The sequence below is a fragment of the Acinonyx jubatus genome, chromosome C1, assembly GCF_027475565.1.
Source record: "Acinonyx jubatus isolate Ajub_Pintada_27869175 chromosome C1, VMU_Ajub_asm_v1.0, whole genome shotgun sequence".
NCBI classification, from domain to species: domain Eukaryota; kingdom Metazoa; phylum Chordata; class Mammalia; order Carnivora; family Felidae; genus Acinonyx; species Acinonyx jubatus.
The window spans coordinates 148,305,532-148,332,487 of NC_069381.1; the positions used below are offsets into that span (position 1 = coordinate 148,305,532).

At 34.4% G+C, this 26,956-nt stretch overlaps 1 protein-coding gene across 2 annotated transcripts in view; it reads left to right on the forward strand.

Annotated features, from left to right (window-relative positions):
- PSMD14 (proteasome 26S subunit, non-ATPase 14) overlaps positions 1 to 26,956 on the forward strand; it is a 97,905-nt gene that overhangs the window by 42,617 nt on the left and 28,332 nt on the right. For both annotated transcript variants that reach the window (XM_015082816.3, XM_053215163.1), the window contains exons 4-7: positions 10,724 to 10,795; positions 11,018 to 11,137; positions 13,834 to 13,904; positions 14,893 to 15,043. In XM_015082816.3, the coding sequence (XP_014938302.1) occupies positions 10,724 to 10,795; positions 11,018 to 11,137; positions 13,834 to 13,904; positions 14,893 to 15,043 (414 nt within the window). The remainder of the gene's footprint in view (positions 1 to 10,723; positions 10,796 to 11,017; positions 11,138 to 13,833; positions 13,905 to 14,892; positions 15,044 to 26,956) is intronic.

Sequence of the window (26,956 nt, forward strand, 5' to 3'; positions counted from 1 at the left end):
AGTCACAGGATTGCATATGTGAGATGTGAGGGCAGGGCTAGTTAAAGGGACTTGGAAACGTCAGTGGATAAGGGAAAAAACCATTATGTCTGTGTTTGCTGGATAGTGCCTCACAGTCCTAGGATTCTCATTACTACCTCATTACCCTGATCACTCCTGCTCTATACATTTCCCCTTCTTGAAGTCTCTGACTCATGCATTTTGTTTTTCTTAAGTTATTTGAAATACAGCTATACCTTGATATCTTTGCCTAGGGTATAGCCATCTAGCACCTGAAGTATTTTGAGATCTCATCATAGGGAACTTTTAAAAAAATTTTTATTCAAGTTAATTAACATACTGTGTTATTAGTTTCAGGTGTACAATATAATGATTCAACAATTCTTTACATTTCTCAGTAGTCATCCAAATAAGCGTAGTCTTGGGGACAACTGGGTGACTCAGTCAGTTAAGTGTCTGACTCCTGGTTTTGGCTCAGGTCATGATCTCACAGTTTGTGAGTGTGAGCCCTGCATCGGGCTCTGTGCTGACAGTGTGGAGCCTGCTTGGGATTCTGTCTCCCTTTCTTTCTGCCCCTCCCTTGCTCGCTCTCCATCTCTCTCTCAAAATAAATAAAAATAAACTAAAAAAAAAAAAAGTAAGTGTATTCTTCATCCCCATTATCTATTTCACCCATCCCCCAATCCACCTCCCCTCTGGCAGCCACCAGTTTGTTCTCTGTATTTAAGAGTCTCTCCTCTCTCTCTCTCTCTCTCTCTCTCTCTCTCTCTCTCTCAAAATAAATAAGCTTTATGAAAAAAGGGGAGAGCCCTGGGTGGCTTAGTTGGTCAAGCATCCGACTTTTGATTTCAGCTCAGGTCATGATCTTATGGTTCATGGGATTGAGGCCCATGCTGGGCTTTGCACTGGCAGCGCGGAGCCTACTTGGGATTCTCTTTCTCTCAAAATAAATAAACTTTGCTAAAAAAAAAAAAAAGTTTAAAAAGTAAAAAGTCTTTTTTGTCTGTTTTTCTTTGTCCAGTTGTTTTGTTTCCTAAATTCCACATGAGTGAAATTGCATGGTATTTGTCTTTCAGAGAAAGGGATATTCAACAATATTCTTTAATTATTGGGGTTTTTTTTTCTAGATTTATTTGTTATTAAAAGAAGTGTCATGAACATTCTGGTTCATGCAAACATCTCAGCTTATTTACTTAAATAATTTCTAGGAGTGCAAAAGTAGGGTCAAAAAGTTTGTGCAGTTGTAAAGCTCTTGATACACAGATTTTCTGATGGATTATACCAGTTTACATTCTCACCAACAGTGCTCAGAGTATTTCTTTTATAATACCATCTCCACAATTGGGTATTATAAAGCTCATGTGATAGAAAACAACAACATCTTAATGTGTTAATTGGTATTTCTTAATTAAAGAAGGTCAGCTAGTGAGGTTGAACATTTTCATATTTATTTCATCATGTATTTATGTAATTACTTGCTTTATATTCTTTGCCCATGTTTCCATTACAGTTTTCATATTTTGTTTGTTAATTTATATATTGACTTTTTGTCATAAATGGGGCAACTATTTTTTCAGATTTTTTCTTTTTAGAAAAAATTTTAGATTATGTTGTCAGTTTTATATTTTATATGTGCAAATTAGAATGTGTTTCCTCACCCAGATCAGATATTCATGTATAAACACACACACACAAATACCCATATATATATGTATATAAAACTCTTCACACTCCTCTTCTGCCAGCCTCTGGCAATCACCATTACACTTTCTGTCTTTTTGATTTTACTACTCTAAGTACCTCATCATATAAGTGGAATTATACTTTGTTTTTTTGTGATTGGCACAATTTCCTGCCTTTTTAAGGCTGAATAATATTCTATTGTATGTATATACCACATTTTGCTTATCTTTTATTATTTTTAATGTTTATTTATTTATTTATTTTGAAAGAGAGAGTGTGTGAGCAGGGGAGGGGCAGTGAGAGGGGTTGGGGGGGAGAATCCCAAGCAAGATCCACACTCAGAGTGGAGCCTGACATGGGGCTTGATCCCACGACCACGAGATCATGACCTGAGCCGAAATGCAAATCAGATGCTTAAGCAGCGGTGCCCCCATTTTGCTTATCTTTTAATCTCTTGATGGATATTTGGGTTGTTTCCACATTTTAGCTATTGTAAATAATGTTGCTGTGAACATTGGTATACAGATATTTCTTTGAGAACCTGCTTTCAATGTTTTTGGGTGTATATCCAGAAATGGAATTGCTAGATCTTATAGTATTCTATTTTTAATTATTTGAGGAACTGTCATAACTGTTTTCCATAGTGACTTTACTATCTTACATTCCTGTCAGCAGTGCACAAAGGTTCGAATTGTTGTTTCTGGGTTTTTTTCTTCTCTCCCTTTCTTTCTTTCTTTTGATAATAGCCATCCTAATGGGTATAAGATGGTATCTCATAGTTTTGATTTGCATTTCCCTTATGATTAGTGATGTCGAGCATCTTTTCATGTGCTTACTGGCCATTCATATATCTTCTTTGGATGAATGTCTGTTCAAGTTGTTTGCCCACTTATGAATCAGGGTTTTTTGTTGATGAGTTTTAGGAGTTCTCATATAATCTAGATATTGAACTGCGGTATTTTCTCCCATTCTGTAGGTTGTCTTTTTACACTGTTGATAGTATCTTGTGATGCACAAATTTTTAAATTTTGCATGAAGTCCATTTATCTGTTTTTTCTTTTACCTGTGCCTTTGGTGTCATATCCAAGAAATCATTGCCAAATCAACATTGTGAAGCTTTTGTCCTTTGTTTTCTTCTTTCATTGTTAGATCTTATATTAGGTCCTTGATCCATTTTTGAGTTAAAATTTTTAAGGTGTTAGGTAAAGTTCCAGTTTCATTCATTTGAATGTGGATATTCAGTTTTCCTAGCACCATTTGTTGAAAACACTGTCCTTTCCCATTGAATTGTCTTAGCACCCTTGTTAAAAATTATTTGACCATATATGTAAGGGTTTATTTCTGGGCTCTCTCGGCTCTTCATTGGTCTGTATGTCTATTTTTTGTGCCAGTACCACACTTTTGATTACTGTAGCTTTGTAATAAGTTTTGCAGTCACGAAGTTTGAGTCCTTCAGAAGGTTTTGTTCTTTTTCAAGATTGACTTGGCTACTTACCATCCCTTGAGATTCCATATGAATTTTAGGTTGGGTTTTCTATTTCTGCAACAGTCACCATTGGAATTTTGATAGAGATTACATTGAATCTGTAGATTGCTTTGGATAGTCTTGACATTTTAATATGAAGTCTTTAGATCATGGGCTGTGTTTCCCATTTCACATTATTTATGTTCTTTAATTTCTTGCAACAGTGTTTTATAGGTTTCTTCGTAAACTCTTTGATGTCCTTGGTTGATTGCTAAGTATTTTATTCTTTTTGATGTTACTGTAAATGGAATTGCTTTTAGAATTTCTTGTTTCGTTTTGTTTTGTTTTTTAAATAGGCTCCACACCCAATGTGGGGCTTTAACTCAACCCCAAGATCAAGAGTCCCATGCTCTATTGACTGAGCCCGCCAGGCGTCCTGCTTTTAGAATTTCTTTTTCAGATTGTTCATTGTTCATGATAAAAATCAATGCAACTGATTTTTGTGTGTTGACTGTAGCCTGCTATTTTGTGAATTCATTTATTAGTTCTAATAGTTTTTCATGTGTGTGTGTAATTGTTAGCATTTTCTACATGTAAGAGCATCTTATCTCCAAACAGGGACAATTTTACTTCTTCCTTTCTAGTTTAGATGCCTGTTATTTCTTGCCTAATTTCTTTGGCTAGAACTTCCAGTGCCATGTTGAATAAGTGGTGAAAATAGGCATTCTTATCTTGTTCCTGATTTTAAAGGAAGCACTTTTTGTCTTTTGCCTTGGAGTACTATGTTCACTGTGGGCTTTCAGATACGGCTTTTATCATGTTGAGGTAGTTTCCTTCTATTCCTTGTTTGTTCAGTGTTTTTATTATGAAACGGTGTTGAATTTTGTTAGATGCTTTTTCTTCATCAATTGAAATGATTGTGTGGGCTTTTTTCCCCTTTATTCTGTTCATGTGGTATATTGGTCAGTTTTCATTTGTTGAACAATCCTAGCATTGCAGGAATAAATCCCACTTGGTCATGTGTAGAATAATCCTTTACATATACAGCTAAGTTTTGTTTGCTAGTATTTTGTAGAGGAGTTTTTACCAGTGTTTGTAAGAAATATTGGTCTGTAGGTTTTTGGTTTTGGTTTTGGTTTTTTATAGTTTATTTCGAGAGAGAGCACGAATGAGGGAGTGGGAAAGAGGCAGAGAGAGGCGGGGAGAGAGAGAATTCCAAGCAGACTCTGGGCTGTCAGTGCAGAGCCTGATGTGCAGCTCCATCCCATGAACCGTGAGATCATGATCTGAGCTAAAATTGAGAGCCTGGTGCTCAATTGACTGACCCATCCAGAAGCCCCTGTAGTTTTCTTGTAGTGTCTTTGGCTTTGGTAGCAGGTAATGCTGACCTCATAGAATGAATTAGGAAGATCCCTTCACCAATATTTTTATCCAGATTTTATAATTTGATTTTTTTAATGTAAATAATCTATCTGGGTGGTGATGTAATGTGATATGGAGAAATACATTTAGTTCTAAGTGTTTTCAGTAGTGGGATGCTCAGTCGGTTAATTGTCTGACTCTTGGTTTTGGTTCAGGTTATGATCTCATGGATCATGGGTTCAAGCCCTGCATCAGGCTCTGTGATGCTGGTACAGAGCCTGCTTGGGATTTTCTCTCTCTCTCTCTGTCTCTCTCTGTCTCTCTCTCTCTCTGTCTCTCTCTCTCTCTGTCTCTCTCTCTCTCTGTCTCTCTCTCCCTCCCCCCTCCCTCCCTCTCTGTCTTCCTCTCTCTCTCCCCCCCCCGCCCCACCCCTGCTCGCTCTCAAAATAAACTTTAAAAAAAATGTTTTCAATATTAAATAATTAAAAAGTAAAATACAGTATGTTCAGTTCTGTGGCGATAATTTTGTAATCTAACTGGAGCAATATAATACCAGACATAGATAACGTAAATTTATTAATACCACTGAAAAAGTTACAACAATTGGCTTCAAAATCAGCTTTAGAGCCAAATATTTAATAGTGAACTCTTCCAAAATTTTAAGACATAGACAATTTAGGATATACAGTTGATCCTTGAACAGTATGGGTTTGAACTTACACGGGTCCACTTACATACACAGAGTTTTTCCAATAAATACAGTACAGTAGTGTAAATATATTTTCTCAATAACCTTTTCTCTATTATAAGAGTAAAGTATATAGTCCATATAACATACAAGATATGGGTTAATTAATTGTTTATATTATCAATAAGGCTTCTGGTCAACAGTGGGATATTAAGTTTGGGGGGGGAGTAAAAAAATTATATGTGGATTTTTGAGTGCATGGGAAATTGGTACCCTTAACCCCCTATGTTCAAGAGTCAACTGTATTAATATTACCAGAACACAGAAAGTAGGAAAGTGTAAAATTTCACAAGTATTTTATAAATCTAACATAATGATATCAAAAGCTGACAAATTTAACAGAAAAAAAGAAAATTCCCAGGTCACATGGGTGGCTCAGTTAAGCATCCAACTCTTGATTTCAGCTCAGGTCATAGTCTCACGGTTTGTGGTGTTGAGCCCCATCTCTGGCTCCATGCTGTCAGTAGAGCCTGGTTGGGATCTCCCTCTCCCTGTCCCTCCCCTGCTCACTCTTTCTCTCTCAAAATAAAGAAATAAACTTTAAAAAAATAGAAGGAAAATGCCCAACTGGTCTCTAGTCTCACTTATAAACAGGGAAACAAAAACTAAAAAAAAAAAAAAATGTAAATCACGTCAACCGTTTATCCCAGGAGTAGAAAGTTGATTTAATACTGGGAAATCTATTACTGTAGTGCATTGCTGGATAAAGGCAAGCTGAGTAAAACATAGTGGCCATTATGGCTGTGTTTACAAAAAGAAATACAGATATGTCACTGACTAACAAATCTTTCCAGTCCTTTGTTTCGTTTTAATTTTTATTTGTAAGTAGTATATCCATGAATTTCCAATTTAAACGTTATGAGAGGCTTTTGACAAGGGACTTTAATTCATTTATATTTTTTCATAGCCAGTATATTTGATCTTATATTTACTGTTTTTATTTTGTTCCCTTCTTGGTTCCCTACTGTTTTGTTTTATTTTATTGTCAGTGTTATATCTGCTTTTCTTCCTCCAGTGATTTTATAAGGTGTACATTCAGTTTTAATGTTTATTGTGGTTATTTTAAGGTTGTTCAGAAGACTTTTTAATCCATATTTCTTTAGTAGTCAAAATCACTTAAACAGATTCCTTTTTCTTTTTCCCCTCATATATGTGAAACAGAGAATTTTGTACATTTCATTTCTTTCCACTGCCCTGTATAGTTACTTGGACAGTATCTGTGGTTTGGAACCTGTTTTTTGTTTTTGTTTTTGTTTTTACGTTTATATGTATTTTTAACTACTCTCAGTAATCTTAACAGATTTTTTTAATGTAATGGCTTTTCCATTTTTAAGGTTTTAATTTTAATTTGTGGTGCCTGAAGTGGATGATTTATTCAAGAAATTCTTTGAAGAAGGATACATGGAATTATATTTTCCGAGTCTTTGTGTATTTAGTAACATATTTGTGGGTCTAAAGACATTTTTGAAATATAAAATTTCTGACTCACATTGTTTTTCTATTAAAACTTGGGAACTTCCTTTCATTGTTTTCTGCTACTTAATGTTGCAGAGAAATATCCAAAGTCAACCTGAGTTGCATTTTTTCATAAGGTTAGTTTTTCTACCTTCATGTTTTTAGATATTTTGTTTTTATCCTTGTAGTTAAGATTTACCTAAGACTTTTCAAGGTATAATAGTTTCTTCGCTGATTATTGCCTGACATTTAGTGATCTAAAAGTTGAAATTTTTTTTTTTCATTCAGGAAAATTTTTCAGCCTTACTGTTACTTATTGATCTTTTCTATTTCTTGTTTTAGCCTCAGGAACAACCGTATTTCTTAGCTTACAGCTCCTTTGTCCTCTCTTATCATTATATTTCTTGTAGTTTTCATCTCTTACTTTTTATTTTACATTCTGAGCTATCTTTTTTGTGTTCTGTATCAGTGAGTTAAACTTGTCATGTTTATTTTTACCCTTGTTTCCTCCAGTGCAATTTTAGTTCTTAATTATTTTTCACCTTTTCATCTTGGATGTCCTTGAACTTTCTATTTCAAAGTTAGGAAAGCTTCTTGTATTCTACTGATGCCAAATAATTTTCTAAAATTTTGTTTAGGAGTCCTATTTTTAGATGTCTTTCCTCTCTTTGAATAGCGAGGATGCTATTCCTTGGGAGTGTTTGCTAAAAGACAATGTACGTATATTGTCCATAGCCCCACATTTTTCTTAACTTGGGTCATCTTTGATCTACCGTTGTACAGGTCCTTATACAAATCTCTTAGCTCAGTTTCCAGGGTCTTGAATTGGGTTTTCTTCTTTGCCTGATTGTACATTCTTCTGGACAGGTGAGCATGTGGGAAAATGATAGCCTCAGATATTCACAGCTGCCGGAGATCCTTAACGGCTGTCTCATAGACAGTATATTCCATGGGTTACTCTTTTTTTTTTTTTTGTTTAAGAATGCAGTTTAGGGGTGCCTGGCTTGCTCAGTGGGAAGAGCACATAACTCTTGATCTTGACTCTTGATCTCAGGATGGTGAGTTCAAGCTCTATGTTGGGTGTAGAGATTACTTAAAAAAAAAAAAAAAGCGGTTCACCACTACTTCTTTTCTACTTCTTGCCAGGTTTTTTTTTTCTAAGAAATTTAGTCACTGACTAGATCAAGAAACAGAATAGTAGCGGAGTGAGAAGAGTAACAGGAAATAATCACTGACTACAGTCTCAAAAAATAGCTCCCATCCAGTAGAGAAAAAGCTGCATGGTTTTCTGTTAGTATGTTTCTGAACCAGAAGAAAACAGTGAAAGAGGAGGTAATGGTCTTTATATCTACTTGCTTATGGCTGTGCTCTTTCAGAGAGTAATTAGTGGGTATTTTTCATTTCTGTTGCATTGGCTTGCAGTACCTTAGTTTATTTATTCATTCATTTTTTTCAACCAGTACTTACTAAGTTCTTATGATGTGCTAGGCCCTCTGCTGTGTACTGGTTATATAAATGTTAAACAAATTAAAGTTGGTTTTTTAATTGATAGCAGGGGTAGTTTCTGGGTTTTGTCAATAATATATTTTGGTGATGGTGTGATGTTTTATTTCCCTGTTCCTTTTTTTCTTAATCATCTCTGGCAAGTTAAGAAGGACTGTATTAAAAGGAAAAAAAAAAAAAAAGTGATCCCTGGGTGGCTCAGTCCGTTAAGTGCCTGACTCTTGATTTTTGGCTCAGGTCGTGATCTCACTATTTGTGGGATTCAACCCCATATCCACCTCTGGGCTGACAGCGGACAGCGTGGAGCCTGCTTGGGATTCTCTCTCCCTCCTCTCTGCCTTTCCCCTGCTCACACCCTGTGTCTCCCACATCAGATAAATAAATGAATAAACAAACAAACAAACATTAAACAGAAAAACTGTAGCCTAGATACCAGTTTAAATTCTTTTTTTCCATATGAAATTTTAAGTTGCTCTGGATTCAGGAAATAATTTCTGTGAATACAATTTCGATGAATACTTCCCTAAGACTTCTCATCATGGCTAACTTACTACTGTTCTCGCTTTTTTTTCTTAAACTTTCTTTACTTTCTTAGATGAATGAATCATATCAACAAAATTATCATGTTTTATATGATGATCTCAACAAATGTTTTGGCATGACAGCACTTCAGCTTAAGAGTTTTCATTCTGAAAGAGACTCCTATCTATTTGAAAGGCAAGCAGTAAACCTGCATTAGGTGATAATAGATGAATTCATTTTGGGTTTTAAGTTTATTTTCTGACATTTATTATTAAAAATAAGGTTTAAAAAATTTTTTTTAACGTTTATTTATTTTTGAGACAGAGAGAGAGCATGAACGGGGAAGGGTCAGAGAGAGAGAGGGAGACACAGAATCTGAAACAGGCTCCAGGCTCTGAGCTGTCAGCACAGAGCCTGACGTGGAGCTTGAACTCATGAACCGCGAGATCATGACCTGAGCCGAAGTCGGACGCCTAACCGACTGAGCCACCCAGGTGCCCCAAAAATAAGATTTTTAATAATTTTATTATTAAAACAGTTAAGTGTCTGACTCTTGATTTCAGCTCAGATCATGATCTCATTATGAGACCAGTGAGTGGCTCCTCACTGACTGGGCTCCTCACTGACTGCGTGGTACCTGTTTGGGATTCTCCCTCTCCCTCTCCCTCTCCCTCTCCCTCTCCCTCTCCCTCTCCCTCTCCCTCTCCCTCTCCATCTCTCCCCCCCCGCCCCCCCTCCTCCGCTCGCATGCACACACATGCACATGAGGTCTCTCTTTCAAATAAATATTTTAAATAAAATTAGAGGCATTTGATTTTTCTCACCCTTTTCTACATAAAGAAACAAATAATTTTTGTATGTGGTTTTTATACTTAGAGAAAATATACATAGAACTTTATGCTTCTGGCAAATATTATGAGCTTTTAAACAAAACCAAAAAATAAAAATTGAAAAATCAGAGCATTTAGCAAATAGACAAGAAGCACAAAATACACATAGACCTACAAGTCTGAAATGTAACAAGTGAAGTAATTGTTTAATTTTAGTAAGTAAACCCATAAAAGCAAGATAGAATATTGATTTATAATTGGGTAGCTAACATGTTTGTTTTACAATTTGTAATAGAGTTATTGTCAAGGAAAGGAAACTTTAAGCAACACAGAACCTGACAATTATAGGACACATCTCATTTTAATTTCTCCAAGTGCCAGTTTTAAAAAACAATAAAGCTTTCTGTGTGCAGAAATACATGTATAAGATTGTAGTCATCTTGAGGGTAATGACCCTATATAAATTACCTTATGTCTCCGAATGTTAGAGTCAAAAGAGGCTTGTTACTTTTGATGAAGAAGACACAATCCTTAGGGAGAGCATAATGTGTCCCTTAACCTGTGGTAAGATTAATGGTAACATTTGTTTTAAAGATAGTAGTCTCCCTTTAAAAGTATTTTCATATTAGCTACAGCAGTCTCAACCAGTTTGTTCACACCTGGTGCACTTGTGTTAAATTTGTATTGGGGAGGGGAATAACTTCATCAGGTGGAGTGCATAGTATGTTGTTCACAGCTCTTTCACCTAGGGATTAGAAATCTTCTGTCCCCTATCCCCAACTACATCTACGTATCTGCAGAGATCCCGTAGCCCTAAATGTACATGCTGTCCGTAGCTGAAAATCAGTCTCAGATTGTGGTAAGAAACATGGCTAATTGGTGCATGGTAGTCATTTTGTAGCAGAGGTAGATAAGCATTGCTGGAAGATTTAAGCTTTATGTCCATTGGACACTTGCCTGAGTACTAAGTTTGTTTTATTTTGCCAGCAGGTTTGATATTTGCAAAGTTGTTTTGATTATTTGTGTTGTACCCGACTAAAAGGATACTTGACATATTTTCCCAAAACTCTTAAAAACAATCAAGTTTATATAACATGTAACTAATTTTAAACTCATAAACTGTGTGTTTATAATAATTGATGTGCTTATTTCTAGGGGCCACCCACAGATGCTCCTGCAGTGGACACAGCAGAGCAAGTATATATTTCTTCCCTTGCACTGTTAAAAGTAAGTATTGAAAGTTACTTGCTTTAGAGAGTTTTATTGCTTTCACTCTCTGTCTTTTAGTTGGGAATATTTGTTAATGTTAATCCTCAAACGGAAGCTGTTGTTCTAGGTACATCTATAATAAGAGTGTTTTTATTTCTACTAAAGCAAAATTAGGTTATTAAAAAAATAAAAAGGACCAAAGATTTTAAAGCTTCGTATCTACCTATGTTCTCTTTACAGATGTTAAAGCATGGTCGTGCTGGAGTTCCAATGGAAGTTATGGGTCTTATGCTTGGAGAATTTGTTGATGATTACACCGTCAGAGTGATTGATGTGTTTGCTATGCCACAGTCAGGAACAGTGAGTACTTTTTATGGTTGCCTGCTGTAAGTAAATGTGTTTCTTTTCTCTTTCCTTTTCCTATGCAAAATCACTTTCATCATATTATATTTTCTCTTCCTGATAGGAAAAATCCATCATAAGATTAATGATAGAAATATCTAGATTGCATTGAATTAAGTCATTCATCTTTTGAATGCATCATGAATTCCCTGTAGGTCCACAAACTGAAGGATGCTAGCATTAAATCCCTTTACTCATACTTTCAGCTTTAACTAGCATAGCATCCTAGATTTATGTTAATTGCTAAAATAGTAGGGTATTAATTGAACACTTCAGCAGATTTTAGAGACTCTCTTAGACTTAATTCAGATACATTATCTAGTCCTCATGTTTTGTTCCTATTGTTTTGAAATATGGTCCCTTTTATTATAGATGGTGATAAATGACTCTTAAGCTTTTCCTATTCAAAATGTTAAATTTAATGAAACCAAAAAACTATGGCAAACTTTAGTTCTTTTGCCCAGGTATGGTAATTTCTTTATAGAGGAAGCATATACTACATACAAACTTTGGAAGTCATCTACTTTATCTTTTTAGAATACATTGTATTATTCTCTCTGGAAGCTTTTTATTTTGTTTTGGTATTTTATGTAATGCATTGGATTTGTGTGGCCAAAAAACAGTAACTCTTCTACCTTTCATACAAAAAACTGTACACATATTCTTATCTGTTTGCCTAGAAAAATATAACATATATATTTTTCTGATGGATTTTTTCCCCTAATATTCAACATTTCTCTTATCGAGCTTTGTAAAATATCTGGATTAAAGAGATTGTTGTCATACAGCTGTTTGCTCTGTTTGAGACTCTTAACTGTAAGTATTCTTCAACAAAGTAGATAATAGAGAAAACCAAGTTCTATTTTTAAATAGTGTAATATATACATTTTATAGACTGTTTAGAGTAGTTATTACAGATAGTAGTGTGTTTGTAAATGATGCAAAATATAGAAAAATACACAAGTTCTTCTCCAAAATTTAGATCTGCTGATTTTGTCCACCTGGCTATCCCTTGTCTTTATTTTGTACAATTGGATATAGAGAGATATGCTGCATGTTAACTAAAAATTTAGATTTATGTCTTAGGCTGTTGTTACTTGTATTTATCTTTTCATGTCAGAATTTGAAAAGCATAACAAAATTAACTAGTATTTCTGTTATATGTGGTCTTTATCAATTATAATAAAGAGTTCTTAAGTTTTAATATCATTTCCTTCTAAATGTTTGTTTGACAGTTTGAAATAGAAGATTTTGATCTTTGTGTTCATTCTATGTAGTAGATTACAAAGGTTTTCTTCTGGCCCAAGAGTTAACAAACTTTCTGTAAAAACATGTTTCTGTCTCCTACTCTTATGATTTTTTTTTTTTAATTTTTAAACCCCCTTTAAAAATGTTCAAAACAAAACAACTACTACAACAACAAAAAACACCTATAGGCAACCTATGCCTATAGGCATACCCCTGTTCTTGAGGATGCTTTCTCTATTAAGATTCAAAATATCGGGGCGCCTGGGTGGCTCAGTCGGTTGGGTGTCCGATTTCGGCTCAAGTCATGATCTCGCAGTCCGTGAGTTCGAGCCCCGCGTCGGGCTTTGTGCTGACAACTCAGAGCCTGGAGCCTGTTTCGGATTCTGTGTCTCCCACTCTCTGTCTGACCCTCCCCCATTCATGCTCTGTCTCTCTCTGTCTCAAAAATAAATAAACGTTAAAAAAATTAAAAAAAAAAGATTCAAAATATCATTTGTTTTGGTGGGAAGGAAGTGCTTAAATATTAACTGCTTTATTGAGATAGATTAAATTCCTGATGTTAGAAGAAAACCTTGTAGGAGTTATAATGGCACTGATCTATCACTGGAGAGATGGCATGATTGCCTTTAATTCTTCCATGTTCTAAAAATCTTTTGAACTAGCAAGACAATGCAGCATTTAAAAGACTTGGTTTTAGATCTCTAATGAAGAATTATTTGTGATTGCTTTTATATTTGAGATGATATTCAAAAGTATATATTTGCCTCCAAGCACTTAATCTACCAAGTAGTTCTTACTGAAGCACTCACTCAGCTTCCTCCTCTCCCAGCCCACCCTGCAAAACAAACAAAAACAACTCTGGTAAATTCATAAACTGTTATCCTTCTTCAGAGTATTTATATTGCTGAGGAACAAAAAGTCTTTAGGTTATTGATTATTATAATAGCTGAATAGTTGTAGAACTTTGGATGGGATGGAAGGAATATAATGCTAATCAGGTATCAGAGATGGCATTTGGAACTATGCTTGCCAAGATAGGTCTTTTTTGTGTGTGTGTGTGCGCGCGCGCATAGCCATGGCCATAAACTCTTAAAGGATCCCCAAAACTTAACTCATTAGCTAACAGCAGTTTGGTAAATGGCAATTTTAGAAGCTTTATTAAAGTATGGCTGATAATTGAATGACATAAATGGGAATCAATTATGAGTATCCAAGCCTATAAAATTATTTTGGCATCCCAAAATAATATACATAGGGGTTTTTGGGTTTTTGTTTTTTTGGTTGTTTTTTTTTTTTTTTTTTTTTGGTAGCTTTTTGTTCATTTAGATTGTTAAAAAAAAAAAAAGGTTTCTGGGTATTTATTCACAGTTCTAAAAGCTAGTTATTTTTCTTTTTGTCTAACCCAGGGTGTCAGTGTGGAGGCAGTTGATCCAGTGTTCCAAGCCAAAATGTTAGATATGTTGAAGCAGACAGGAAGGTAAGTATTCTAACTAATTTTATAAAGGAATAATGGGAAGTAGTTTTAGAAATGTGTTTCAAAAATCTGGATGTTTATGACTATCATACCTGGAAAAAAAAAGCCATGTACTTAATGTAAATTATCACTGTCAGTCCTGTGTACTACCTATCTAGTATCTCTTTCTTTTAGAATCAGAGAAATTTGCCAATGAGAAAACTGCCTCATGTTAAAATTCTCAACCATCACATAGTAAGCTTGGGCTGCAGCTTCCCTGTTCAGCGTATGGAGTTACTGTCTGGTCATTTATAATTGAAAGAGCTTGTATGTTCCATATATTGGAGAGTTGGGACTAAATAAGATTCTGGCTATTTAATTATATTAGGCATATGATTTTTAAAGACAGAGAAAGTAGAATTTAGATATTTTTCAAGTTTTTCCCCAGATTAAATCTCTCAATAGTTGTCATTCTCTTGCTCAAATTCTTCTACTGTGGAAGAAACTTCAAAATTAATGTTAGCAAAAGGCTCAGCAGCTGAGCAGAACAGTGCAAATTGGTTTTTGACTGAGTTCCTAGTTCTACTGCTGGTTTAATTGATATTTAATCCTTTCACAACAGTGGATCCTGGTGTCCATTGTTAACAATGTACTCTGCCTGGAAAATCCTATTCCTAGAGCTAAGGAGTTAAAGAGTAGATATTTACTTGAATGCTGAAAGGGTAAAAACTGGCTCAGAGAAAGTGTGGTAACAAGGTGAAAAACTGAAAGCCGTATCTACCACTGCTAATGTGCATCTCTTAATGATAGCACTCCTTTGTCATGCTTATTCATTTCCATGTTTTCTGGATAATATGGTGTATGATTTCAATGTTTCTAATGGTGCTTTTTCACACCTGTGTGTTTTTCATCTCTTCTTCATTTATACCCTGTTAGTGTGTTGTTTCTTTTCATAGCATACATGTGTATTACTTGTTCTGTTCTGAACTGCTGAATGCCCTCTTTGTTTCAGGCCTGAGATGGTTGTTGGTTGGTATCACAGTCACCCTGGCTTTGGTTGTTGGCTTTCTGGTGTGGATATCAACACTCAGCAGAGCTTTGAAGCCTTGTCGGAGAGAGCTGTGGCAGTGGTTGTGGATCCCATTCAGAGTGTAAAAGGAAAGGTAGAGTAGATTCTATCTTTATTAGCACCTACTGCCACATTCTGTTTACAGATACATTAGATTAAAATTTCTTTTGTTTAGAGCAGGATTTGTACACACACAGAAAAAAAAAAAAACCTGTGTATTTAAAAACACAAACAAAAAACTGTACAAGTCGAAAAATGTGTCTTGGTATAATTAACAATATAACTATTTGGAGATTTGTTTCTACTTTAATCAGCTAAAATTGTCTAATCATACATGTTTATTTTTAAATTTAATTTTATTTCATAGATTTAGGAACATTAAACCACATAAAAGCCTGCTATGCACATTTTATTATTATTTTAGTAAACATTGTTTTATCTTCCTTTATTTTAAAATGGTGAATTTGGGATTGGCACAACATTTTATGTCTCTAGTTAAAGACTCTCTGTTTTGCAGACATTGTATAGAACATATTCTGGAGTTGGATGTTCCAAATGTTTTAGACAATGAAAACTTGACCCAAAGACTTGGTATCAGCCATTCGCATTTTTGGAGTGAGGACGCAGATGAATGATTAAATATGCTAAATGATTCAGAAAAGAGATTAACTTGCAAAGCATATTGGGTTATAGTTGTTCTTTGTTGAAATCTTTTGTTCTTGTTTAGTTCTTTTTTCCCCCCTTCGTTCTCTCTCTCTTTCTTTCTTTTTTTTATTTCTTTCTTTCTAGCCCCATATGCCATTTTCCTATTTCCTGCCTCATGACAGCAGGGAGCAGCTCTATTATCACCTTCACAGAGCTGTCTGCAAATGTGAGAGGCAATTCGATTTTGCTCAACCACAGGGAGAGTGGATTAGAAAAACTACAGAACATACAGAAATTGGCTAGGTGGTTACTGCTTTAAAATACTGCTGAGGTGTCTTGTTTGAGCATGTACTTCCATTGTAGTGTAGAATAATTGTTAAAATCACAATACATTTATGGAATCCTTTTTATGCAGCTTTTACAAATAATTTTTAGAGCACTTAAAAATAAATATTAGCTTGCTATCTGTCAGACCTGGAATTTGCTAGTATTGCAGATTACATTTATATCTGCTCACCAGCTCAAACAAACTAAATATGGCTATTAAACGTGGAGTTTTTATCTGTTTTGAATTTGAAGTTGAACACTTTCTGACATCCTATCATTATGACGAATAAAAATTGAGGTCTTCCCTAAAGCATGATCCTATTAGATGTGATTTAGTTTTTCAGAGGTGGAAACTAGCCACAAAAACAATAATAATAGAAACCAATGTAGTAGATAATTCAAAGAGGATCACTTCTGATGCTTGCTGTATACCTGTATTTCAGTTTATTTAACTAATACAGATAAAAGGAGTTAAATCCTTGAATTTTGTTAGTTTTATGAATTAAAATACAGTATGATACTTCCCTAAGTTTAATTCTCTGATACGGTACCTTTTTAATAACTCACAATTAACTCATTTAAGTAATAATTATTATTTTAGAAATATAACAGTTATCCAGTTAAGTACCCCCACCACAATATTTACAAAAGATAATTGAAGCTTAATTTTAAGTATAATTAGAGTTCTGTCTTGTTTATAGTATCTTGATGTCAGTTTTAGTTTCTAAACCTAGTTTAGGTATTATATAACATTGGTATTTGCATTGTTTATTTCTGATTAATCATAATTCATGTTAAAAGAATGACTTTCATTAAAACACTTGCATGACAGGACTGTTGTCATATGGTAAATGTAGTTATTTTTTCAAAATAATATATCTAAAATTACTTTATAAAATCATATGTATCATTGTCTAGTTTTACATGTCATAAAAAATATTTTTGAAAAATAGAGTATAAGTATCTGTCATCGATGATTCACATCACTTCTTGCACCCAACATAGATTCGTATAGTTAATATTACCTGAAATAAGGATCCAGTTCTTTCTCAATAGTGTAACTTCATCTGTAGGATGTCTGAGTTTGGTTATAATTTATGGTTCTTTTAGTGTCAAGACTTCTCAAAACTGTAAGCCAAACTTACGTATATAAACTTAAAAAAAAACAAGAGTAACATAGGATTCTCCCTCTCCCCTTCCCTGCATGTGATTTATCAAAGCTGTCAAAATATTTAGCAAAACAATGATTAGATCAAGAGTTAAAATGACAATCTATATATAAATTATTCACATTGAGTCTCTGTTCACTTAATACCTCTTTCCTGTATATTTTATATTTTCATTTTCATAAATCCCAATATCTGTTTTTGAGTGATGAGGTAATTACTAATTCTTTGTAGTCTCATTAATTCATAATGTTTGATTTCCTTTTATAGTGACTTGACTGTATATTTATTTATGGAATTATTGCTGTGTGCCAGGTATTGTGGTGATAAATTTTCAACTTGTCTCATGTATTCTTTAGTAATTCTGGGGATACAGGCAGTATTATTACTCCATTTTATCAATGAAAAGGTAAAAAAAAAAAATTAGGGTCAAAGAGATTACCCAAAATCATAGCATTATTGTTTAATTTTTATTTTGTAATGTTTATTTTTGAGAGAGAGAGAGAGAGTGCAAGTGGGGGGGTGGGGGCAGAGAGAGAGAGAGGGAGATACAGAATCCAAAATAGCTGTCAGCACAGCTCTGAGCTGTTAGCACAGAGCCTAACACAGGGCTCGAACTCACGAACTGTGAGTTCATGACCTGAGCTGAAGTCAGATACTTAACCAACTGAGCCACCCAGGCGCCCCCAAAATCATAGCATTATTAAGCAGCAGAACAAGGATACAAATCAGGTCTATAAAATTTCAGAGCTCAAACTGTTTTAATGGCTCTTTAATATTAGACAGTTACGGACTATATAATTAGAGTAACACAGAATTGGAAACTGAGTACCAGAGGTCATTACCACACCCTTTCTTAACTTATTTGGATAGGTATCACTTCCCTCAGTGTAAGTCAGGGTAAGGGGCTACACATTTTGTCTAAGTTCTCAACAGTTCCCTGTACTATTTATAGTAGTTATTTATTAATTGATTTTTCTTATACAGTATTCTGTTAATTAAAAAAAAAAAGACAATTTAGACAGACCTGTTCCTGTCAGCTTTTGCGACATCCCTAGGGCCAAACATTGAGACCTACGTAAATAATAAAATACACTATATGATAAAGAATCCACAGTATTCTGTATATTATGTAATCCTGTAAGTGTTTAAAAATGATACAGGTAGAAAATGTTAATAACATGCATAATTTAAATGGAGAGTAAGCTATAGAAATTATTGGTGAGTCTCACTCTAAACTTCTCAGTGAAATAGTTAAAAATCTGTTTTAGTTTATTTGTAAAATACGCATATTCAGATATTCTAAACTTCAGTTCTCAAGTAATAAAGTGACAGCCTCTTGCTTAAAGTTTTGTTGTCTTGAATATATAGCCCACAACTGGACTTGATCCAGCAGCAAATTTCGAAGTTGTAACATGATTATACTGCGTCCTTAGGGCAAAAAGAATGATGACTGTACAAAATCATAAAACTACCATGCAACTATTACTTCTTTTGAGAACCTATTTCCTTATCACAATTCCTATCAGTAAAAATGTTCAGATGTTACCTGCTGTTAACAATCTCCATGTTTTGTTTCCTATTTTGAAAACAGTAAAAGAGAAAAAAAAACCCTCATAACCCTTTAGTCCATATAAATCTTCACACTGGCTGGGTTTTCTTGAGAAATTTCTGTTTACTCTGATCAGAAATCCTGTTTATCAGCAGGGATTTCTTAAGTACATCTGATGTGCCTGTGTGCTAATGATTCTAAAAAATGTCTTTTTGTGAAGATAAGTCCTATACATTTAGTGTCACTAGTGAGCCAGATAACATTCTGCCAATTATATGCTTGATAACCCTATGTTGCATACTGGTAGAATACAAATTATACTGATACTGCTTTGTTTCTGTAACTAAGTATTAAGGTGGTTGCTAGAGAGAAATAATCCAGCAGATACTTATTTGGAACCTTATATGTGCCAATATGCAATAAAGTAGTACTTGCATAGCAAACATAGTAAATGGAAATTAAATTAGAAAGAAATTGGTATGGCTGCACAAAGTAAATGAAGCTTGGACTGAGTCTTGATAGCACATTACTCAGAAAAGATAAGTTTGTACCTTCTGGAGGAGAATGTAGAAACAGTTCTATTCCAGATTGTATACCTAGCCTCTTTGTTCATGCTTTTTCACGGATACGTTAGAATGTAAAATGAACAGTTTTTGATGATGTTGTTTTTAGTCAGCATTTTATAAAAAAGATAGGACTTTGAAGAATAAATGCAAATATTGGAGGAAAGAATTAAGGAATGAACATAAGAGCTTACCTTTTATTTTCAAGAGATTTAGAAGGTTTTGTCTTTTTCAGGGTAAGGAGGGCAAATATTTTACTTATCCAGAAATTTTGTATTAGAAGTTTTAAGATGGTGGAGATTTTAAACTACTCAAAAATAGTTTTGTTTTAGCGTTTTCTTCTTATTGTCATAAAGGCAGGGCATAGAGTAATGAAGAGCATGGGCTTTGGGATCAGGCCTGCATTCGAATCCCATTTTTATCTCTTTATCTCCTCTCTGTAGTATGACTTTGAGCAAGTTGCCGAATCTAGAACTTCAGTTGTCTCATCTATAAAACAGGGGTTTTGGTACCTGTCTCATAGTATTATGAAATGATCTATGTAATGAGTAGGGTGTGCATGCCATACAGGAGATGTGCAGTAAGTGACATTATATTCTGAAGGTTAAAATAATTGGTACTTTTTAAAGAGATTTACAACTAGCATATTTAAAAATATGGAATGTGAATATTTCTGACAATCTTTTAAGAACAAGTCTATACATTAACTGACTTGCTCATTTTAAGAAGATGAAGGCAATGACTACAAAAGAAATGGAAACTTCCCCTGTATTTTGTATTTCTTAATTTAAGAATACTTAATCAGCTGATTCTTTTATTGAGCAGTTACTATTTTTCTGACATATTTCTCTAAGACATTCTGATGAAGAGAAAAATAATTACATTAAAATTCTGGCCTTTGAAATGCAGTCAAACTTTCAAGTGATTAATGTATTGCACCCAAAATTGTTTTGTTCATCTGCCTACGTATTATCTTCCCTACAAGATTGGGGCCTCTTTCAATGGGGAAATGTTTTCATATCTGGGAATTTATGTAGTATCTTGGAAAAAAAAATCATTTTCTTCATAAATGTTTATAAAATAAAATCAAAGAATGAATGTGTCAGTGGTCAGCCAGCCATTACCAGTTTTGGCTTTTAGCATACAAAAAACTGGTTAATTTTATGAGGTTTAGTAATTTTTATGTTATTGGTTACAGAGTCATTTATTAAATAAGTGAAATGTGGGATTGATAAGGTCAGTGAGCCAGTTCATAGATATTAGCCTTGATGAGTATGAACTTTGTGTAATGTAATCAGAGCTAGAGTTCATGTGTAACATGCTATTTGCCGTCTAAAGATAGTGAAAGATACGCAGAATACCTGTTATTCATAAGTTGTTTGTTTGTTTGTTTGTTTTTCATCGGTATCCCATAAGGGTCAGTTTGGGCTGGATAGTCCTAATCTCAGATTGTATACACACACACACACACACACACACACACACACACACCTTCATCTAGTTTTCCAGATTGCAAGAGAAAAATAGAAAATAGGACACATAAAAATTCTATTTCTACTCCTAATATAGCTCTGTGAGCATACCCATCCAACTCTTGGAACAAGTTTAGTTACTATATTATCTTTTGTTTGCTTCCTGTTTTACACTCTTATTATCAATTTGAAGTTTTATAAAATTCTCAGATTTAATTTGTGAGGCTACCTAAGAAATTATAGGTGCTAATGTGCCTACAGTATTCCCGATAGACAAGCTTAATAGTTTACAATATTTATTTAGCTGATATAATCAGAAATTGTCAGCTACGAATGTTAAGGCAGTTTTATGTTTAAAATTCTAAGAAACATAAATCTTATATAGAACTAACAGTTCTTAGTATAGTTCTTTTAATTTATAGTTCCTGTATTAATAATGTAGTCTCTGACCTACTTTATTATTGTTTAGTACTTATTATGCATTTTGGATGATATAAATCCACTTGAAATTAAGCTGTTTCAGTAAAGGTATAGGACAACCTTTAAAACTCTTTCCATTATCTGTAAGAATATTATTTATTGACTTTTGATTCTTGAATACTTTTCTTCCCCCACTCTAAAGATCCTTGGTCATTGATTTAACAGGTACTTCCTGATCACTACTGTGTCCCAGGCATACACTGGAGACATAGAGAAGAACAAGATCTATCCCGTTATTAATTCCAGTATTGTGCCAGCAAATGGAAATCATAACTTTGTAGGGGAAGCTTTTCCATAACCCATATATATAGTAATTGTTTAAGATCATACTGAAATGATTTGACATTAGCCCTTGTTAATTGTGAGGATGTTTCTGTACCCGGGACTTAGTTTTAATAGATTTAATATGTTCTTATCATTGGGGGTAGATACTTTTGTAGGTCATAGTTGATTCCTGAATGATTATTCTTAGATGACTAGGAAGCTAATTAATAGATGCCCAGTGCCACTTCTTACATTCCAAATTGCTTTACTGTATGCAGTTTTTATTCCAAACGTAGGTCAGTACTTGGTGATGTTTGGGTTTTTTGGTTCAGTATGTCATGGAAGAGTACTTTATGAATTTCAAAACTGATCAGTGATAGGAGGTGGGAAGTATATATTTTGTAAAGATAGTGATTAGATATTTATAGATAATGACCCTTTTTTGAGGAAGAATGAACATGAATGATAAAACTTTATATAAAATGCTTTCCTTGGAGCTCTTGGTTTTAATAGGTGTTTATTCTATACCATATTATGTATGCCAGGTACTCTCCTGGGGAATGGATATTTATTTGATGGTGAGTAGCACACAAAGCTGCTGTCGTAACTGATCTCAGAGTAGTCTTTTCCTGTTTTGTGATAGGAGAAAGTGTTATATCAAATAGCCTCGTGGTGAAGAGTACTGACTTTGGCGTGTTGTGTATGTACAGATCATAGTGGTATCACTTGCTGGTTGTGTCACCTCATTTAATTTATCCAAGTTCTCTGAGCCTCCATTTTCTCATCCATAAATTGAGAATATTAATACTTACCTCTTGGTTGTTGAGAGATTTAAACAAGATAATTTCTATACAGTATTTAATTAATAAGCTCAATAAAAATACGAAAATGATACACAACAAAGTATTAACCATTACATATTTTTCTTACAAAAATGACCTTTCCTATTGAGAGATGGCAGTGTGAAGGATATGTTTGCATTTTTCTTTGAAGGTGATAGTACAGCACAAGAAGTGTATGTAAGTCCTTTATTCCTCATATCCACCTGCCCTACCGTCTTGTTAACATGGTTGAGCTTCAGCCTTTAGTCTCTAAAGTCTTTTCTTTCTCTCCTTTTTGTGGAACTGTCAAGAAGCATATTGACTATATTGCTTTAGTTTGTTAGTTTGCTTTAGTTTGCTTTAGTTTCAGATACCAGAAAGGAATCTGAAGTCACTTGTTCATTTAATATAGACTGTGGGTGAGTAGCCACCAGATAGAATTGGTACTCTGAGTTGATATCAGACCAGTGACCCAGAGATGATAGTCTCTTGTATCATTAATAGTCCTCTGAGAAGTTCAGTCTTTAAGTTTAGTGTTTATTTGTCACAATCTAGAAATATCTGTTATACCGGAGTGTCAAGATTCCAGGCATATTGTCATTTTTAAAAAGAGATAATAATATTTAGCATAACTGTATACTTTTTAAAAAACTTTAATTAGGAATTTTCCTAAGGAAATAGAGGTCTTTAAATGTTTCTCCCTTGGGGTACCTGCGTGTCTTAGTTGGTGAAGCATCCGACTGCGGCTGAGATTATGAATCTTGTGGTTCATGAGGTCGAACCCTGCATCGGGCTCTGTGCTGACAGCTCAGAGCCTGGAGTCTGCTTCAGATTTTCTCTCCTTCCCTCCCTCCCTCTCTCTCTCTCAAAAATAAATAATAAACATTCAATTTTTTTTTTCAATATTTCTCCCTCATTTTCTGTTGATGTTTTCATATGTCAAGTGCCTGCGGATGCCAAATTTATAATTCTGATTTGGTTTTGGAGTAGCTTTCTTCTAACTTTAACACTGTTGTAGTAGCAGTATTCTACCTTGTTTACCAGGTCAGTTTGGGTGTTCCAAGAAGCAGGTACCAAAATGGGATTAGTTGTGCAAGAGATTTATTATGGTAAGCACCTGTGATGGATAAAGGGGAGACCCTTCAGACAGCAGTACAGGTCTGACCCTGTAGAAGGAAAAAGGAAAGGTAGAATTGGGTAGGAAAAATACCAGACTACAACATGTTTCTGAGAAAGTTTCAGCCAGACTGATGGGGAGTCCTTGAGATAAAATTGCCTTTAGAGTAATCCTAGGTTCTAGTACCGCCACGGTACTCATTCATTGGCTGGGAGTAGCCCAAGGAAAACATGACTTAGGGTGAACTCCCAGAAGATCCAAAGGTGTAGCATGTGGAGGTGGTGAGTCAGCGATGCTCTCTGAAGCAGGTTCTGTCTGAAAGGAGGTCTGAGCTGGCTACTCTGTGACTGCCACAGTTAATAACACTAAGAACTACAGTGGCAAGTACACATACGTTTTATTTAATCTTATCACCAACTCTGTGAGGTGTCGTTCATGAGTAAATGGAGACATTGAGAGCGTAAATAACTTACCCCTGGATCGCTGAGCTAGCCATTGAAGAACCACAATTGTAACTTAGGCAGGATTCTGACTCCTGTGTCTCAAGCGTTTAGATACCTATACCAGACCGACTACGTGCATACCAGAAAAAATCCTGCTGAACTTACTGTTTGCATTTTTTGATGCATGTCTTCACTTGTCAAAAAAAATACATTATGCTAGTTCCACCCCATCCCCCTTTTCTCCCAGTATATTGAAGTTGTACTACAGATCTCTAGCTACAGTAAGCAGTTCTCCAAGGATGAAGAAAGAAAATGTACATACACATAGGAATTTCTTTTCCAGAGCTAAAATTGACATTTTATAAATAATTTCCGTGTTGCAAACTTGAGACTAAGAAATCACAGCAATTCAGTGATATGCATTTGGCATGAGTCAGTTTTAGTTCTTAGTGCTTTTCATTGGAAATGGCATAAAAAGTAAGATTTCTTTGAATTTTTTATGCTGTGGGCTTACAAGAGACAGAAGATGTTTTTCTCTTATAGATGTCTGGCAGTGCATGGCAGCAGAAGTAACGAAAGGGTCACAAACCCCAGCAGTACTCCCAGGTCACATGCACCCTTAATTTTTAAAGAATCTAGAGACAACCTAAGCAGTTGATAACAGGTCATTTCTAGGTGATAAAGAGTATTTGATATGGAGTGCTGCTACACTAGCATTTTTATAGTCATTAGATACAGTAGTAGGTGTATGTACTTTTAAGTATGTAATGTAATTGGTAACTGAATTACAACCTTTTTTCTTTTTTTTGACATTTGACATTGATTTTGAGGTCTTAAAAGTTTTCTTTCAAGCCTTAAAAAAACTCTGCTTCTGTTTATTTTTATGTAAACACTTTCCATAGTCATTGACTTCAATATAAATGCAATTGGAAATGCCAAAGGCAGCTACTGTTATAAGAGAGACACGGAGACGTAGAGATTATAATTCTAGTAACTACTGCCAAAAGTGCTTATGCATTTTTCTTTCAGAAACCTTTGTATTAAACTAATTTTAAAAGCTTTGCTTAAGAAGAGAGCCTCCTTTGAAAGTAAACATTGGGTTTACATAGGTTGATGCTTTAGAAATTTAGTCTCTCAGTGACCTAGCAGTTGATATGAAAATATGAATTTGAAAATAAATAGCATATTGGATAAACTGTACTATACTTATGAAAGAAGCCAAAAAATTATGGATTAAGCTGAATTTGGAAATAATTACAGTTTTGAGTCGTAAACCAGATTCGTTATTAAAATGAAATGATAGGTCCTTGACCCTTGGGTGTGCTTGGAATAAATATGGAACACAGTATTGTTTTTAAAACTATTTTGCTTTTATAAGCTAAGACAGATGTACAAAAAAGATGCAGTTTTTATTTTGTATTGGCAGCTTCCAAATATTTAGTATCTATTTCCAAGAGTTGCAATTAGTAAAGCAACCATGGTACTGAAATCTGCACATCCCACAAGCTAATTATATTTGCAAGGTCAGAGTGAATACATATTTTCAGAAAAATAAAGGGTTATATAAATATGTGTCTTCTACTTGGCTGTTATATCACAGTTTGTTGATCTGGAGTATAATGTGTACAATTCACAAATTTGTCTGATAACAGAAAGTGGTGTGTGATTGTGTTTATTTTACTAACCAGTATATTCACAGCAATCACTTCCAAATATCTCTCCAGTAAAGATGTGTTAATTACAAAACAGACAAGGTCTTCTATTATATTAAAGCTACTAACAAGAAGACAGCAGGAATCACACATGTAAATAGCATCATCAACCCCTATTTTAGTCCTCTGTTTTGATCTGTGAGTTGCGCATAGACCAAAGGTGCTATTAAAGACTGAGTGTATGAAATAGGCAGCATTATATGAACAAAATTTATTCAACAAGAAAACAGACCTTTAACATGAATTTAACAAGCCTGAGAAATTATAAACTATCATATGCTGCAGATTCATGCAGTGATAATAAACAAAAAAGGAAAGTAAGAGGTTTCCCTAAGCTAGCCAAACTGCTAATGGTTTTGTTATAAGCTGTCTACTGTTGCAGTGACCTCTGAAAAGTCTCAAGGCACTTGTACCAGAAAAAATTAAATGGTCAGGCTGGTGGATAGATTCAATGTGGTATATAGGATTTCAGCATGGGAAGGAATTATAAAAGTCTAGCATCATATTCCTGAAAATCTTCTTTATAGTTTAGTTTGGAAGTTTTTGTTAGTACATATTAATGAGGTAGTTTTTATGCAAAGAGTTTTGGCTAAATTACTATTTGGATTTATAAGATATAAACTGAACTGGTTTAATGTATGTATATTTTAAAACAAACTGTTTAGAAAATTCATATAGCTCCAAAAATGGATTCTTTCCCTTGTCCCCTCCCCCAAACCTTAATTAATCTTTGGGGGTTCTTTGTGCAGTATATTGTATCTAAGATACCGTTCTTATCCATGGAGTGACCACTTTGCTGTCATTGTGTTGCATCATGCTGTAAATACATAAACATGGAGAAATGCCTTCAGCTTATACACACCTCCAAGTACTCACCAGGGCTTTTTCTTGAATCTTACTGTGGCATAATTAACACCTTCTTCACCCATTGCTCATTAGTGCACTGGACATTAATGAGTCTATTTTGATAGGTTGCTCTAAAGGAGAAACCCACTTATTCTCACAGCGCAGAAGGCAATTATAAAATTGTACAGAAATTAAAATGTAGACTATATTGCCATATTTATATTTTTATTGCGTACTAAATCTAATTTTGGTCTGCAGGTTGTTGAACATGTTAGTTTCCTTAAGACAGTTGCTATAGCGATGGCAGCAAATTCCTTTAATCTTGGTGTAGTTAAAGTATTATTTTCTATTGGCTATGATATTGCTGTTCAGGAATTGTCAATCTAAGCATGTAATTTCACACAGGCCATCATTTATTGAGCAGTGTATCACCTTTAAAATGTTTTATTTAATATAATTTAATTTTTTCTATTTTAGATTTGTTTCTAACTGATCATAATACCTACTTAGCTGGTATTTTCATTTCCTTTTTATGAAGTTTCACACCTGCTTATAATATTCCAGAGAAATATTACAGAGATTTTCGCATGTAAAATAGC